This window comes from Crocuta crocuta, unplaced genomic scaffold (assembly GCF_008692635.1).
Source record: "Crocuta crocuta isolate KB4526 unplaced genomic scaffold, BGI_CrCroc_1.0 scaffold95, whole genome shotgun sequence".
Taxonomy (NCBI): domain Eukaryota; kingdom Metazoa; phylum Chordata; class Mammalia; order Carnivora; family Hyaenidae; genus Crocuta; species Crocuta crocuta.
This window is the reverse complement of record NW_027530971.1, coordinates 10,470,137-10,486,474: the sequence shown is the minus strand read 5'-3', so window position 1 is coordinate 10,486,474 and position 16,338 is coordinate 10,470,137. Positions and strand designations below refer to the sequence as shown.

Genomic DNA, 16,338 nt, shown 5'->3' with positions numbered 1-16,338 from the left:
GAGAGGCCACCTGAGGATCTAGAGTACGGTGCTGATTTGTGCTCAATGGCTCCTGTGAATTATCTTCAGCATTCTCACACACGAATGGAGAATTGCCAAACAGATGTACGTTTATTTCAGTCACCTATTCTCAGAGATGCATTTCTAGGGGGTTCGTTCATTAATTCTTCCAACAAGTAATTGAAGATCTACTGTGTGCCATGGAACATTCAAATTCATTCAGGAGTAAATAAAACCCGGCCCTTTTTTGCACCGTCTCGCAGTGTGAAAATACACTAAGTGCATAATGAGGCCTACTCAGGGTCAGACCCCATGCTGGGCCTTGGGTACACAGAGGTGGTGGGAGGTTGGTTGACAGACAGAAGCATGAGTCACTGGCGGGTCTGAAAGTTGTGTGCTTTGCCCATCTAGAGAGAGCATGTTTCACAAAGGCTTGTTGAGAACTCATGACCAAAGAGCTGAGATTTTAGGGACTAGACAGAGAGGTGAAGGAGGGGTATTTTCAGGTAGAATGAGCAGTGTGAGCAAACAAACAGATGTGTGAGATGGTGGTAGGAATGTAGGACATTTCACCAGTGTCGGATCTACATTTACAGCTACAATGCTAGGCAGGACATCGTAAGAACATCTATTTCATCTGTTCAGAAATGCTTTCTTTTTTTTAATGTTTACTTTTAAGAGAGAGGGGGAGAGAGAGAGAGAGAGAAAAGGAGGGATGGAGGGCATACACAAACAGGGGAGGGGCAGAGAGAAAGGGAGGCAGAGAATCTGAAGCAGGGTCCAGGCTCTGAGCTGTCAGCACAGAGCTGGATGCAGGGCTCGAACCACAGACTGTGAAATCATGACCTGAGCCAAAGTCAGGCGCTCAACTAACTGAGCCACCCCCACACCTCCAGAAACACTTTCAAGTTTTCCTTTGCCTCTCTAAGCTAAGATATTGCAGCTGGAATGACAGAAACCATACAGTCCCACCTACTCAGCCCAAGGAAGGGAAGAGATGTGGTCAAAGACACACTGCTTGGAGCCCAAAGAAAGGGAGTAGGAGTGATCACAGGAGGGTATTTGGGAAGCTACTGAGAATATCTCAATATAGTTGAGGGGGAGTGACAGTCTCACCACTCCTTTGCATCTATTTTTTCATGAAACAAGGTCTTGCATCAATAATAAGGATGCTACTATTTCCTGAGAGCCATGACTTGCAAATTGCTATGTTCCACGTTCTGTAACGCAGACTCGTTTAATCCTCCCCAACCCTCTCTGCTCGTGTTACTAACCCAATTTACAGATGGGACACTGGAAGAATCTTAACCAAAGACACACAACTGAAAGGTAGTGCAGCCGTGACTAAAATCCATGTTTGTCTGACTCAAGGGCAAACACTGCTGGTCTCAATGTTCATTAGCTTTCCCTTTGATAAATTTCCGTGGGATTCACGTTGATCTCTCAGGATTTGGGTGTCATTCTGATCTGATCTAAAAATGATTAAGTAAGGTTGATATAAGTGGGGAATGACTATGTTCCAAAGAACTACTGGGCTTTTACTCTATTCCCTTGGCATTGTCTTGGGAAGTAAAATAATGTCTCTAATAGATACATTATAAGTAGCTGACTAGTTTAAAAGAAAAAAATGTTTCATTTTCTATAGTGGGACCTCCTTAAATAGGTCACCCTGTATCTGTCTAGACACAAAGAAACTCTATATAAATATAGCTAACTATAGATACATAAAGATAGGTGTGAGTATATTTTTATACATATGGATATATACATGGCATATATGCATATATAGATACAGATCTTTATCAGTTATTTTGCATTTATCTTAGGGGTTCTTATCAGAAGGGTTCTTATCACCTTTCTTTTAGACCGGTGGCTTCTTTAGTCTCTGTAGTTTTGACATTTCGGGCCAGGTAGTTCTTTGTTGTGTATAGCTGTGTTTTGCATGGAGGGTGCTTACGGATTCCTTGGACTCTCCCCACTAAATACCAGTAGTACCCGCTCTCCAGTTATGACAACCAAAAATGCCCCCATAACCAAATGTCTCCTGGTGGGGGTGAAAGTTGAGAGCTGTTCTAGCCCATTGTGAACAACTACCTCCATGGTCTACCCACCATATGCATCCAGTGTGATCTTATCCCCTTATTGCTTAAAGAAAAAAAAATATCTGAGGAACACAAATGCCTAAAGTATAGTTCTTACCTGTGTTATCATCTTGTTCTCCCTTAAGGTCCAATGGACAATTTCCAGTCTCTGAGAGTAGGAGCTTACATTTACTGGAAATTGCCTCACATAGGAGGCCTTATCCCATATATATTCATCTTGTTGCATCCTCTGAAGCAAATGTATCTTCTAAGCCTCACTTTTTCATCTCTGCAATGGGTGTAGTAATCTAATAACCAGTAGAGGAGCTAAGTGCTGAGCACCAGTAACTAATGCAAGGTAGAAAACGCTAAATCTCCTTAAGTGAAGGTTTAGACGAAGCACTATGTGAGTTCCGAGGATTAAGAGATTTCTCTGGGCTAAGCCTGTAGAGGGGACATCTCAGCAGAGGTCACCAAAGAGATTACATTGACACTAGCCTTGAAGTCTGGTGGTATTTGGACATGAGGTGAAGGATAACCATGAGAGTGGCATTTGAGGCAGAAGAAATGACTTGGGCAAAAACATCAGGACATTTCATAGAAACAGCGAGTTCTGATGTGGCCGGACACTCAGCCCTGGGCCTGCTGCATAGTAAGTACTCAGTGGGGTTGGTGGCATGGCTGGTCAAACATATATTTTGAGAAAGGTACCTCGAAAGCATATGGTTTGAGGCCAGATTATCCAGAAAAATGGGGGTCTGACTGACAAGAACCTGAACTGTCAAACCATAGGACTCTTCAGCTTAATCAGGAAGGAGGGGCTCTGTGTCCAGCTGTGCATCAGTCATGGTAGAGAAGATGGGTTGGGAACAGGGGAGGTGACAGAGGCTGGAGCCTGGGAGAACTTCGAGAGTGTATGAAAATGATCATGATGATGGGCTGTAGTGACTGAGAAATAGGACAGCTAGTGCATAGAGATAGGGGGAAGGGGGCAGAAGCTATGGTATAGATAACTCTCAGGGTTCACATGACTTCTCAGCAGCCTTGGGGGATACGGGCTGCACATTCCACTGCCAATACCCTGTTAGGATGTTCTATGAACTTGGTCAAGTCACTTCTCTCTGAATCTCAGTTTTCCTTATCGGTAATACCAAAGGTCTGGACTCTTTTCCAGTAATCCCTCCATCTTAAACATAGACCAGAGCCTGATCAGAGGCTCCCCAGAGAACGTGGAGCCCTTACCCCACTAGCTCTGTCACTCGGCAAGTGGCCAGGAGTACACCCAGTGGATCATCAGTCTTCAGCCATCCTAGGGCTGGCTGTCGAGACGAGACACAAGTGACGAGTAGAGAAGGACATTACTTGGGAGAATATGCATGTTCACAGCTCGGAGGATTAAAGGCCCGTGTTCTTATCACTGCTGAACAGAGTATTATAAATCCAGTCTTAGAATACCAAATCCCCTTGCAGCTTGGCCCTTGTGAGGGAATATTAAAAAGGCCGGAGACAGAAATAATCAGTTTCCCAATGACACATTGTCAAATAAAGCATTTCTCACATTATCCCTTTTTTTCCCCCTTTCTTTGGCTCCTTCTCCCGTGCCTGGATAGTTAACATGAAAAAATAGATTTAAATGAGGCCAGGATGAATGGAGTTCTAAGTTTGACTTTTCAGAAGGTCCTCTCAGTGGGGTAGTTTGGGGTGCTTTCTATTTTTCATCTTTATGCTTTTTTCAGTGTTTGATATTTTGTAAGCAAACCAACTGGAGGTACTAGCATGGGGATCAAGGCAGAGCTGCAGAGAGTACCCACATGGGGTCTGATCAGGTGCCCTTTGGATGCTAAGGTCAGAGCTGCTACAGGGACTATAAGATTTATATTCCTCTGACAGGCCTTGTCAAGGTTTTAGGCTTCTGGATATTCATTAAGTACCTTCTCTGGGCCAAGTACTGCATCCTAGGTTGGGTAAATGGTAGGGGCTGATGGCAGTTCACCTAGAATGGGAACATGGTCAACCAGATGGCCGGATTGCAATAGCGCAGCTGGATGAGTGAAAACCACAGGGGCTGAGAAGGAAGAAACCACAGACCTGCCCCAGCTTGAAGAGGCCAAGACACTCCCTGAGGACCTGATCTCTGAGCCGAGATGGCTGAGTGAGTCGAGATGAGCAGATGAAAGGGAGTATATTAACTTTCTAGGGAATCCTTAGCAAAATCACAACAAAATGGGAGGCTTAAAAGAACAGAAATCCATCCCCTCAGAGTTCAGGAGGCCCGAAGTCCAAAATCAGGATGTCAGTAGGGTTTGCTGTGTCTGGAGGCTGATGGAGACTCTGCCCCATGCCTCCCAGTAGCTTCTGATGGTTGCGGACAATCCTTGGCCTTCCTGGACTTTAGATGAATCATTGCAGTCTGTCTCCATCTTCACATGGCCACGTTCTTTTTCTCCTCCTCCTCCTCCCCTTTCCCCTCCTCCCACTTGCCTCCTCCCCCTCCTCCCTCTTCTCTCCCTCCTTTCCAGCCCCTCTTCTTCCTCTTCTTCATCCTCCCTTCTCTCCTCTTCCTCCCCCCTCTTCCTCCTCCCTCCTCTTTCTCGTCTCCTCTTTTTCCTCTTCCTTCTCCTCCCTTCATCTTCTTCCTCCTCTCCCTTCCCTTCATCTTCTTCCCTTTCTCCTCTTCCCCCTTTTCCTTCTTCTCTCTCTTTTCCCCTCCTGGTGTGTGACTGTGTGTGTGAGTGTGTGTGTCTGTTTTTCTGTCCATCCGTGTCGTTGTCGTCATCGTCGTCGTCGTCGTCTTCTTCTTCTTCTTCTTCTTCTTCTTCTAGAGAGAGAATCTTTTTTTAATGTTTATTCATTTTTGAGAGACAGAGCACGAGTGGGAAAGGAGCAGAGAGAGAGGAGACACACAATGTGTGTGGGAGACAGAGAATCTGAAGCAGGCTCCGGCCTCTGAGCTGTCAGCGCAGAGCCCGACCTGGGAGTTGAACCCACGAACTGCAAGATCATGACCTGAGCTGAAGCTGGATGCTTAACTGACTGAGCCACCCAGGCGCCCCTCCTGTACTCTTCTTATAAGGACATCAGTTATTGGATTTAGGACCCACCCGATCCAGTATGCACTTATCTTAACCAGTTACAACTGCAATGACCCTATTTCCAAATAAGATCACATTCTGAGGTTCTGCGTGGACCTGAATTTTTCAGGGTCATTATTCAAACTAGTAAGGGAATGAGAGCACGCTAGGCAGAGGGACAGCCAGTGCAGAAGAGCTTGGAGCATCACACTTGGGGGGCAATGCTCACTGCTCGGTGTGGCTCCAGAACAGGGTATGAGGTAGGACTTGGGGAGACCTGGGCATGAGAAAGAAGGGGTTTCTTATCAGGAAGGGCCTTGAGTGCCAAGCAATGAGTCTGGACATTATTCTGAGGGCTCTGGAGAGTGAAGAAAGGGATTTACACAGGGAGGGTGCTCAAGGATTTGGTTTAGGGTAGAGGAATAACAGAGGCTGATATTTGTTGAGTATTTGGTGCCAGACCTTTTTGTTTGTTTGTTTGTTTATTTTGAGAGAGAGTGAGTGCATGTGCATGGATTCATGTGCATGCATGAGAGTGGGGGAGGGGAAGGGGCGGGAGGGGTGAGAAAGAGAATCCCAAGGAGACTCTACACTGTCAGCCCAGAGCCCCACCCTGGGGTCAGTCTCATGAACTGTGAGAGCACGACATGAGCCGAAATTAAGAGCCACGCACGTAACTCGCAGAGGACCCAGGTGCCCAGATAGTAGGGAAGGTTCCATAGGAGATGGGGACACACATTCCTCCTGCCCTTTCTCTCCCATTTCCTACTGGACAGCTTAGTGAAATCCTCAGATCCGTAAGAAAAGGGTCAAACTCATCACCCAGAGACCTGTACTGCCTGCACTCGCAGAAACCTACCCTTAACTAACAGCCTGGCGTTTTTATTTCCGGAAATCGCTGCCACTCCTCCAACCTTGTTTGTCTTGAGCTGCCCGAGAGTGAACACAGTCCAAATCGGATTGGGCATCAGGTCATCCCCGAGACCAGTGAGGCCTTGGTGTGCCACCCCTGGGGCCTTGGCCTCTTCTCAACCTGCTTTCCAAACATTCATGGCCTTCGCCTACGTCCCTTCCCCAGTTTGGCTTGCGGTTGCCGCACTGTTTTCTCTACCTCCAGGACATGTGTTTGCTCCTGGTGGTAGACTCTGGCCCTGCTTACCTTCCCAACGGCAGCTTCTGCATTTCTGTCCGCTTGGCCTTGGTGAAGGACCGTGGAGAAATGGAGTTCCGTTCTGTGCATGTGGACCAGCCTGGACCAATTCAGGCGGACGCACAGGACAGCCGCTTCTGAGTTACTCTTCTTTTCTTAGGGTGGAATGTCTCACGGGGATAGAGCATGGCCACATGGTCTTCTTGAGCTCCTCTGCTGGTGCACCACACTTCTCAGTTTGTAAGGGCCATCATAGCGCTGCTCAGATCTGCTTTGCCCAGCAACCCTGTGTGAAGCGTGAATGAGAGGTGATGACAGGTTTTCCATGTACCAAGCACTGAGTGTGCTTCTCCACATCCATGAAACTCATATCTAACCTCTCTCTCTATGGATGTTTTAGACCTAGTTTTATGGATGAGATCATTGTGACTGAGGGATTCATTCCTTTGCCCAAGATTGCCCAGCTTATATATGATAGTATGAGAGTTCAAGTCTTTCTGACCTTTAATCTTTCTTTGCCTCTGACTGTGTTATATACTAATCCAAGTTTGCTAAGTCCAATTTGAAGATGAGTAAACGGAGGGTCCCTAGGGGAATCTGAGAGAGTCAAGCTCAAACAGGGAGTAAACTTGAATTCAGAACCTATTTACTGTATGCCCAGAGCCTGTCCCTAGTTTCCTGTTCTCTGTTGCTTGTTCAGGCTCTAGGGACATAGAACTGGCTAGATGGCTGCTTGTAACATCACCTGAGCTACTCCTGTGTTTGAGGGGAGGTCCCCTCAGCCTTTCAGGAGCCCTGCGTGGGGACATTAGTTTCAGTAGGTCAGTGGTACAGGAAACCCTTGAATATGGAGTTTCTCTTTTGGCCAAATGTTCATGGTGATAATCTGATGTGTAATAGAAGCCACATGGTTGGCAGCTCAGCTGAGGCCGGTGGAAGCAGAGGTCAGGACACACAGGGACAACTAGAGCTATGGCCTGGGATCGTATCAGATGGCTGGGCCAGGGGCAGAAGAATCACTGGATCATTAAGGGTATGTTCAAGTTCAGCCTCCATCAAAGAGATGGGTGGTATCCCTCTGCACAACCTTCTGGAAGTTTCCTATGCTGGGAAACCTATACCTGGACTTGCCTAGGCAATTTGAGGAGGTGTATGTGAGGCTGGGCAGGGATCAATCGGGCCTGTGATTCTCCTGCCCCTTCTCACTCTGAGCAGAACCATGTTGCCATGCTGAGGTTAGGTTGAATCTCAATTGCACTGCCTTGGATAACGGACCTCCTGGCTCTGTGCCTCAGTTTCCTTACTTGACAAAGGACAAAGATGCCTCACAGGCACAGTTGTGCAGAGGTAAATGATAGGACACGTGTAAAGTGTTTGGTCCAGATTAAGAAGGATTTGGGGGACTCCAGACAAATATTGCAGAATAGGCATTCAGGTACAGAAAGTCAAGCTGTTTATTCATTCGTTCCTTAATTTATTCATTTACATTAAATCTGCCCTTACTAAGTGTTGTTGACAATAGCAATAGCTAACAGTCTGTGAGCAGCTGCCTGGCCCCCTCCCCACAGCTCTACATACACACATCTTACTTAGCCTCATGTTAACCCAGTGAGGTGACACTGTCATACTGCCCTTGTTTAAGCAATCACAGAGCCAAGGCTCTGAAAGGCAAAGTGACCTAGTCAAGAATATAGCTTCTAAGTAGTAGAATCTGGACTAAAATTGTGCTCCTCTGAGGCCAGCTCTTAGCCACTATGACAAATGATGCTAGAGGATTTTGGAGACCAAGGATGTGCCTTCCTGCCTTCCAGGAGCTCCTGTTAATGGATGTAGCTTTAGAGCTGATCCGGGACTGCAGGGGTGACCCAGAAGGGTGGCTTGGATGCAGTGGAGGCAGGGAGGGGGGGCTGTGGTTGCAGGTGGACAGTTTGGTTAGGCCTTATGTTTCCCAGGTCATTGTTAATCCTGGGATCGGACCACAGGGTAGAACTCTCATGAACGTGGTTGGTGGAGGGGCCCAGGGTTGCAGGGCCCCTACTGGCAGGGGCCTGACCCTGAAATGCCAGTGAAATGCCCAGAGGTGAGAAGATAGGCAAGGAGATTTCCCCAGGGATGTCAGTGACCCAAGTGAAAAGCTGTGCTGAAGAGGCAGCCTCAAGACATGCCCATCGACTCCTGGATTTGCAGATCATGTTTTCCTTTTCCCTTCTCAGGATTCGCTCTCTCTTTGTGCCCCTCACCATCATTCCCGTTTTCTCCTCCCCTCCCTTCGGTTTCTGAGACCACTGTGCAGTCAGATAGCCAGTGGATACGCATTGAAGACCTGAGTTCACATCCCTGCTTTACCACGTCCTGGCCTTTTGTACCTAGATAGACCTAGGATCAAAAGCTGTGTGGCTTCAAGCAGGTTACTTAACCTCTCTGAACCACCTTTTCCTCATTTCATTTATAGAAAGGACACTATAATTCCAGTCACCTAAGAGTATCTTGAAGATCAAAGAACAAGAAGTGAAAGCAGTAAGGAGAGGGCCTGCTATTATTTTATCAAGGGTTCTTCCTGCCTCCTCTCTCCTCACTGCCTGTTGCTCTTATCTCTTTCCTGCATTCTCCTCCCCCACCTTCCTCTGTCTCCTCCCTCTCTTACCTGTGATGGAAAAACTGACAAGTAATACCCCTTCAAAGGAGTCTTCTAGACACAAAGCAATCACTGTTGTATGTTCTATGGAGGGAAAAAGGATCTATTGTTACTTTGGCAGGGGCGGGCTGCAGACATGATGAACCCATGCACATACACCCATTTTACATGTGTATGTATGTGCACATATGTATGTACACACATACATAAATACACATACTTAATAAAGTTATTTGGTTTGTATACTCGAGCTTAAGTTCTGATGTCCAGAGAAAGCTCCCTGGGACTCCACAGCACCTCACTCCTGAAGTCAAGGCAGGGCGGTGAGCCGTACCTACATGCCTGACCACTTCTTAGCCCACTTTCCCACCCACTCCTCACTGGCCATGGAGGTGATGAATTTCAGCTTACTGAACTGAGGGTCTTGGGAAAAGAACATGATAATGTTTCAGTGTAGGCAGCAAACTAGCAGAATGCTTTTCATAAATAGTATCCTTCTCGAGGCTTACATAGGTATGCTTAATGGCAGCCACACACACCATCCCCCTGCCACAATGTATTCAGTGTCAACTTCTCTCATCTTTGTTAGATATTATACAAACAGTTATCAGAAATTGCCCTTGCCTTCAGTGAGATCTCAGTCAAGGAAGAGCAAACAACCACATGGTTGTGGTTGAAAGAATGTAGGCTTTAGAGATACAAAAGAAAAAAAGAAAAGAAAAAAAAAAAGGAAACCAAACACAGCCACAAATGATGCTCAGCTTTTGCTCTGTTGTTTACCATGAGTTTGCAAATCTCTAGATTCCTTCCCTCTTTCCCCCATACAGTGAGGGTGACCCTTCCCAACCCCATGAACTACCCCCAAGGGCTCAACACAGGGACCTCCAGTCCCCCAGACACAAAGCACATATGTAAGGAGGGAAAGCAGGGTGCATGAGGGAGTGACTTCATTCATTGCAGATGTTTCTGGCACCCGGTGAATACAGTGGAGTGAGGAGAATGCCCACTGCCCCCTCCAGTCCAAGGCAGGTGTCGTGGGGGACACGGACATGCTTGAGAGTAACCGTGCTTTTAAGGAACTAACAGAATGGGGTAATTTTGTGAGTCTTGTGAATCATGTAAGATACGCTTATTAACAGTGTAATCTGTTCCAGGGCAAGGTATGGTACGCAGACTCAGTGGAATATTTGCTCATTGGATGTGTTAAAGAAAAATAAGCTTGTTTGCCTTAATGTTCTTACTAAAGGAGCCTTGGAAAGATGTGCTTTTTTTTTTTTTTTTTTTTTTTTTAATTCATTCAACAGCTATTTATGAGGCACCTATTTTGTCCTGGGCCCCCTACTGGGAACACGTATTGGAAGACCAGTGTTTGGATAATGAAGGAAGTACAGACCTTGCAGAATTTGACTTAATAATGTTGTCTCATATGTGTAGCAGGTTGAAAGAAAGGCTACTACTACCTCTTGATCCCTCTGTGGACTCATTCTAGAGATGAGGAAGCGAAGCTGAGAGAATGTGAGCAAATGCCCTGGGGTCGCTTAGCTGATGGGAGGCGGAGTCGAGATTCAGATAGTCACCTGTGTGAAGCCATAGTCCTGACTCTTCTCAGCATTTAGTCATCTGCTTGCTCTGACATGGCCATTATCCATCTCATTTGCTCCCCTTCATTGGCAACCTAATGAAGAAGAGAAGGCAGGGATTCTTACTCATCCTCATATATGTGAAAAGCAAGGCTCAGAGAAGTCAAGCAGTTTGCCCAAGGTCACACAGCTTGTTGGTGAGAAAGCCAGGTTTGGAAGCAGGATCTCTCTGGCTTTCAAGCAGTGGCCAGTGGTTCCTGAGACTTTATGAACCACACCCAGGGGTCTGCACTGACTCTGGTGGACAGGAAGACCCCCTCCGGCCCCCTAGCACAAAGAACACTGGCCCATTTGCTTGTCTTTCTTCCCTTCCGCTCCAGGGCGGCCTCATCGCACTGCTGCTCCTGCTGCTGGTGTTCACCGTGGCGCTGTATGCCCAGCGGCGCTGGCAGAAACGTCGCCGAGTCCCCCAGAAGAGCGCCAGCACGGAAGCCACTCACGAGATTCACTACATCCCGTCAGTGCTGCTGGGACCCCAGGCCCGGGAAAGCTTCCGCTCCTCTCGGCTGCAGGCTCACAATTCCGTCATTGGGGTGCCCATCCGGGAGACCCCCATCCTAGATGACTATGACTACGAGGAGGAAGAGGACCTTCCCCGCCGGGCCAACCATGTGTCCCGTGAGGATGAGTTTGACAGCCAGGTGACACACACCCTGGACAGTCTGGGCCGGCCCGGGGAAGAGAAGGGGGACTTTGAGAAGAAAGGTGAGTCCCCCATGTTGGGTCCCACCTTCCAGGGGACATTCTGGGGAGCTGGGAAGAGGCACAGAAGCTGGGCGGTTGGGGACGCAGGTGGTGTCTTCAGGGCTAAGCCACTCTGGATTCATGGCCAATCACTCTGTTATCAGGGTTTATCTTCTCTAGTTCTTTAGTAGTGATGGGAGAAAGAAAAAAAAAGAGTCGGTGTTCTTGGAATTAAGTTTTGAGGAGCATCAGAAGTTAGTAGGTCAGCATCTCTCCATTGTCTCTTGATTACTTCTCTTGATGGCTTTCTCACTACTCAAGTGGGAAGATGCCTCATTTTCCTATTAGAAAGTTTTTCCTTGTATTGAATTGAAATCTGTTTTCTCTGGGCTTTCATGTCCATAAAGAAAATGAATCTGATTTCCTTCTTTAAGGCAGCTCTTGGAAAATTTGACTGCAGAAAGGAGTGCGGTAACTTCTGGAAATCAACTTAAAGAATCCCAGTTTTTTTCAGCTAGTCTCATATGACAGTTTTCAGACACTTCACCATCTTGGTCACTGTCTTCTTGGTGGAGAGTCTGACTTTTCACGTCTTAGAATGTAACACGAGAGCTAGCAGTCCTCTTCCTCAAGGAGGGAATACTCCTGTGCTAAGTCAGATGGGAACTTCACCTCCCTCTTGCCAACTGTAATGCTTCTGTTGATGCCGCTTGAGATCACATTTATTTTGTGCCACTATTGCTGGTTCATCTTGAGTTTTGTTGGTGACTGAAACCTCTCACCCTTTTTTATACAACCCGTTGCAAAGACCCATTTCCCAGAAGTTGGAGGCCAATTGATTATTTGGACATGAGCATAGAATGTGTTCCTATCTGTCTTTGTTAAGTGTCTGTGGCACCAGTTTGTTTATAGATGGGATTTGGCTCTTTTCTTGTAAATGCTGCAAACGGACCATTCTGCCCTTTCTTCCTCATTGTCTTTGTGATGCTGTTAAAGGCTTGGCCTGGAGACCCCCATGCTGACACTGACCCCTTCCTTTTTGTGAGCTGGAGGGAGCCCTCACGGCTTCCGCCAGCAACATCCTTCTCCTCTGCTTCCAGAGTCCTTCTTCTCCGACCCCTCTTCCTATTGTGCTCAGTGGGCTAACAAGGACATTAAGGGTGTGTTGCCAGGAGACATTTTTGTCAAGCCTAGAGCCCTGCAGAGAGGAGAGAGTGAGACAACAGGGGAGAACACAGGTTCTGGTGTCACCTGGATCTGGGTTCAAATCCTGCCCGCTTCATTTACTGGTGACTTTGGAAAAATGGGAATCCAGTCCTCCGAATCTCAGTTTCCTCACTGAAGGGTTCTGGAAAGATTCAATATAAAAATAAAATGTGTGCACAGTACCTTCCCCAGGGTCTGGCACATGGTAGGTGTTGAACCTTTGAAAGCTTTGTTTGTAGACCTCATGACCCTGGTCTTAGCTGGGCTTCCAGAGTGTCCTTGACGTAGGCCCAGTATTCATCTCCAGTCTCCTTTTACCTTCCAGCCACCATGGTCTCCGATATCTCCCTTGTCCTCCATGGTCACTCCTGTCTTTGAACTGTGTGTTTACTGACATTCCCTTCCTCTCACCTCCAAGAATCAGAGAAGAGCAAATTGAATTAAATCCCGCTCCTTGGTTCTCTGGTAGAATGGCCTTGGGGAAACCTCTTCACCACCCTGGAAGGCCCTGCCTTCGCCTCAGCTGTTTTTGTCTGACTCATGTTATTTTTTTTTAAATAATTATGTTTTAGTGTTTATTTTTGAGACAGAGACAGAGTGGGGGGGGGGGTGGGCAGAGAGAGAGGGAGACACAGAATCTGAAGCAGGCTCCAGGCTCTGAGCTGTCAGCACAGAGCTTGACACGGGGCTCGAACTCAAGACCCAAGAGATCATGACCTGAGCTGAAGTTGGATGCTTAACCGACTGAGCCATCCAGGCGCCCTTTTTTTAAAAATAATTTAAAAAAAAACGTAAACCCTGTCTAGACTTTAAAACAAAGTACAGTTTGAAACACCACAAAGCCCTTCATGACTGTATCCAGCCGCTCTTCAGTCTGATAGGGGTGGGTGAGGGAGAAGTCTAGGCAGGATGGGAGTGGAGAGAGCACACTTTGGGTGACTCCACACAGGACCTTGGTCACTATGCCTGTCGGGAGGGCTGTTCTTGCAGCGCTGCGGTCCCTAAGCACCTGGTTCTCTTTGTCTGGACAGGAGAGGGATGGCTTCACTGACAGATTGTAGAAGATCTAACAGCAGCTCAGACCACATGAGCTCTCTGTCGCCTCAGGCGACCCTCCGGAGAGACCCGCGAGGTGCTGTCTTTCATGAAGTGACCGGGGACCAGCCACCGGCTTCTTCAAGAGCGGACACCTCTTCAGAGGCTGGGCAACCCGGACAAAAGTAATCCCATAGCCCTTTCGAAATGCTACTGCCAAAGGCTAATCCCAGCTACATGTTTGGCACTTGGAATTTGCCTTATAAATTCAAACTCCCTCACTCTTCTCAAGCCCTGTCAGCCTGCTTTTCAGCCTGGCCTTGCAGATGATAGAGGAAACACTCTGGAGAGCAGAGGGAGAAAGTTTCATTACCAAGGGGGCCACTGCTCAGGTTTCCAGACCCCGGGAGTGGTGTTCTGAGCAGGTCTCACATTCAGCAGGTGCACACCCGTGTGGCCACAGCCTCTGTTCCATCTTGAACTTCCTCTGTGTCAGCTGGTAAGTAGCTCACTGTTCTGAGCTCCGCCAGGGTCCTTCTACTTCCCGGCCATGCCAGCCCCTCCCCAGGAATCCTCCTGAAGCTCTCACCGTCCAGGAATGGGATAGGTTTTAGGGTCCTTCTCTGGTATCATGGCTGGCGTCCTGTCTTGCTAGTTGGTGCCTCTGCCTTAGAAATGCTCAGGAATTTTGAATATCATTGCTGATACACCTTAGCACATTGCTGTGGATTTAATCATGTCAGCATGTGAGCACTCAGCACTGTGTTTGGTATATAACGGAAACTTGATAGATTTCAATTCCATTTCTCCTTATCCCTCCTTAAATTTATGTTTCCCTTCTCTGAATATTATGCATGAAAGCTCAAGGAAATTAAAGTAACAAATTTATCACCTTATCAAGGAATAGGGTAGGAGATGGCTGAATGGGTATTGGGTTTTCTTAATTTGGTTTTATTATAGTGGAAAAAAATGAATGCTGTTTGTAATGGAAGGAAGAGAAGGAAGGAGAGAGAGGGAAATAGAGACAGAGACCTTTACTTGGTTATACAACTTGTGTTTTGAGAATTTTCCTTGAATGACGCCATATTCGCCAGTAACCCTGTGAGTTGTGTACCAATGTTGCTGCCATTCTACGGAACAGGAGATTGAGGCAAAGTGGGGCTGAGTCACCCATGCAGCATCACACAGCCAGAAAGTGACTGAGCCAGGTTAAAATTCCAGCATGAGAATGGTCTTGATAAGGGGCAGAGCAGGGATATGGACACAACTCCCCACATTGAGTTCTGTGGCCTTGGGAAGGCACCAAGCTCTTGCAGTCCCAGGGACAGTTAAAGCATAGCAACCATGAACTTGCTTCACCCACAAATCAGGGAAGAAAAAGAGGTAATTAACATCTGTTCTTAGAGGCAGGAAGTGCTACAAACTAAATCTGGACTTCCGACTTGGCTTCTAGAAGGGACTTTGCAACAGGGAGATCCCATTTTTTTTTCCGTGTTTTGAGAGATTCCCAAGGGTACAGGGGACTCACTGGGTGTCAATAGAATACTCTAGAGTGAGAGAAGACTGGAAAACTGTTTATTAACTCACCCTCCTGATGCCCCCAGGTGAATGCCATGTAAATGTCGTGTCGTTGTGAGGTGCTTTCTAAAATTTCAGAGCTTATGGTACTCAGCACCTCATTCAGATGTCTTGATGTTCAAACTTCTTCATGCAGAGGGTCTAGTCTAAACTTCTACCCCCTCAGCTTCACCTCTGCCCACCCATTTCCTCTTCAAGCCATATCAGTCTTCTTGGCATCCCTAAGTACTTCATCCTCTCACACCCATGCCTACCTTCAACTGTTCTGATCTCTCTGGTCACAGAGTTTCATGTGAAAGCTTTTCCAGAGCTCTCACTGCTGTTGACATCAGTGTCCAAACTCCAGCCAATGGCCTCCTCTCTGTTCTTCAACCTTACTGAGTTGCTTTCACCACAGGCCCTTTGCATAGCCATGATTTATGTTTGCCCAGAAGAATCCCAGTCTTTCCTTCCCCAGTCTGTCATGGCTGACTCCTTCTCATCATTCTAGCATCAGCTTAAATCTCACCCCATCAGGGGTGCCTGGGTGGCTTAGTTGGTTGAGTGGCTGACTTCAGCTCAGGTCATGATCTCACAGTTTGTGAGTTCGAGCCCCGCATCGGGCTATGTGCTGATAGCTCGGAGCCTGGATCCTACTTCAGATTCTGTGTTTCCCTCTCTCTCTGCCTCTCCCCTGCTCGCACTCTGTGTATGTCTCTCTCTCTCTCTCAAAAATAAATAGACATTAAAAAAAATATCACCTCATCAGACAAAGCTCTTTTCTCCATGTGAGCTCTCTTCTTTTGCCTTCTATCAACTCCCCTGTTGGTTTCTGTAATAGTAATTTTTAAATTATTTGGATGTATTAATTAATTGCTTTAATTTTCCCACTGGATTCGGGGTTCCATGGAGTCGTATACCAGGTGTGTTTGGTTTATTCTATGCCTAACGGAGTGTCTGGCATACAATAGGGTTTGCACCAGTGGATGGAGGAATGGATAAATGAAGGAATGAAGAGACGGATATCTTAGTGCCTTTCCACAGGCTGGTAACTCTGCATGGACTCCTTATTAACCTTTTTCTGAACTGGACCAGCCTTGTTTAGTATTTTTAAATCAAGGATTTGTTGACTCTTCCCACCCCTCTCATGAGGAAGAAATTACTCTTGTGGAAATTTGGAGATCATCTGAGTTATACAAGCTAAAAGTAGTGGAGCTAGAATTTGAACCCAGCAAACCCCAGCAAGCTCTGAAGACAACACTGTGTGCATTAATCCTGT

General features: G+C 47.0%; 1 protein-coding gene across 2 annotated transcripts in view; it reads left to right on the top strand.

Annotated features, from left to right (window-relative positions):
* Positions 1-16,338, top strand: part of ASTN2 (astrotactin 2) — an 881,037-nt gene that overhangs the window by 190,211 nt on the left and 674,488 nt on the right. For both annotated transcript variants that reach the window (XM_077769932.1, XM_077769931.1), the window contains exon 3: positions 10,898-11,282. In XM_077769932.1, the coding sequence (XP_077626058.1) occupies positions 10,898-11,282 (385 nt within the window). The remainder of the gene's footprint in view (positions 1-10,897; positions 11,283-16,338) is intronic.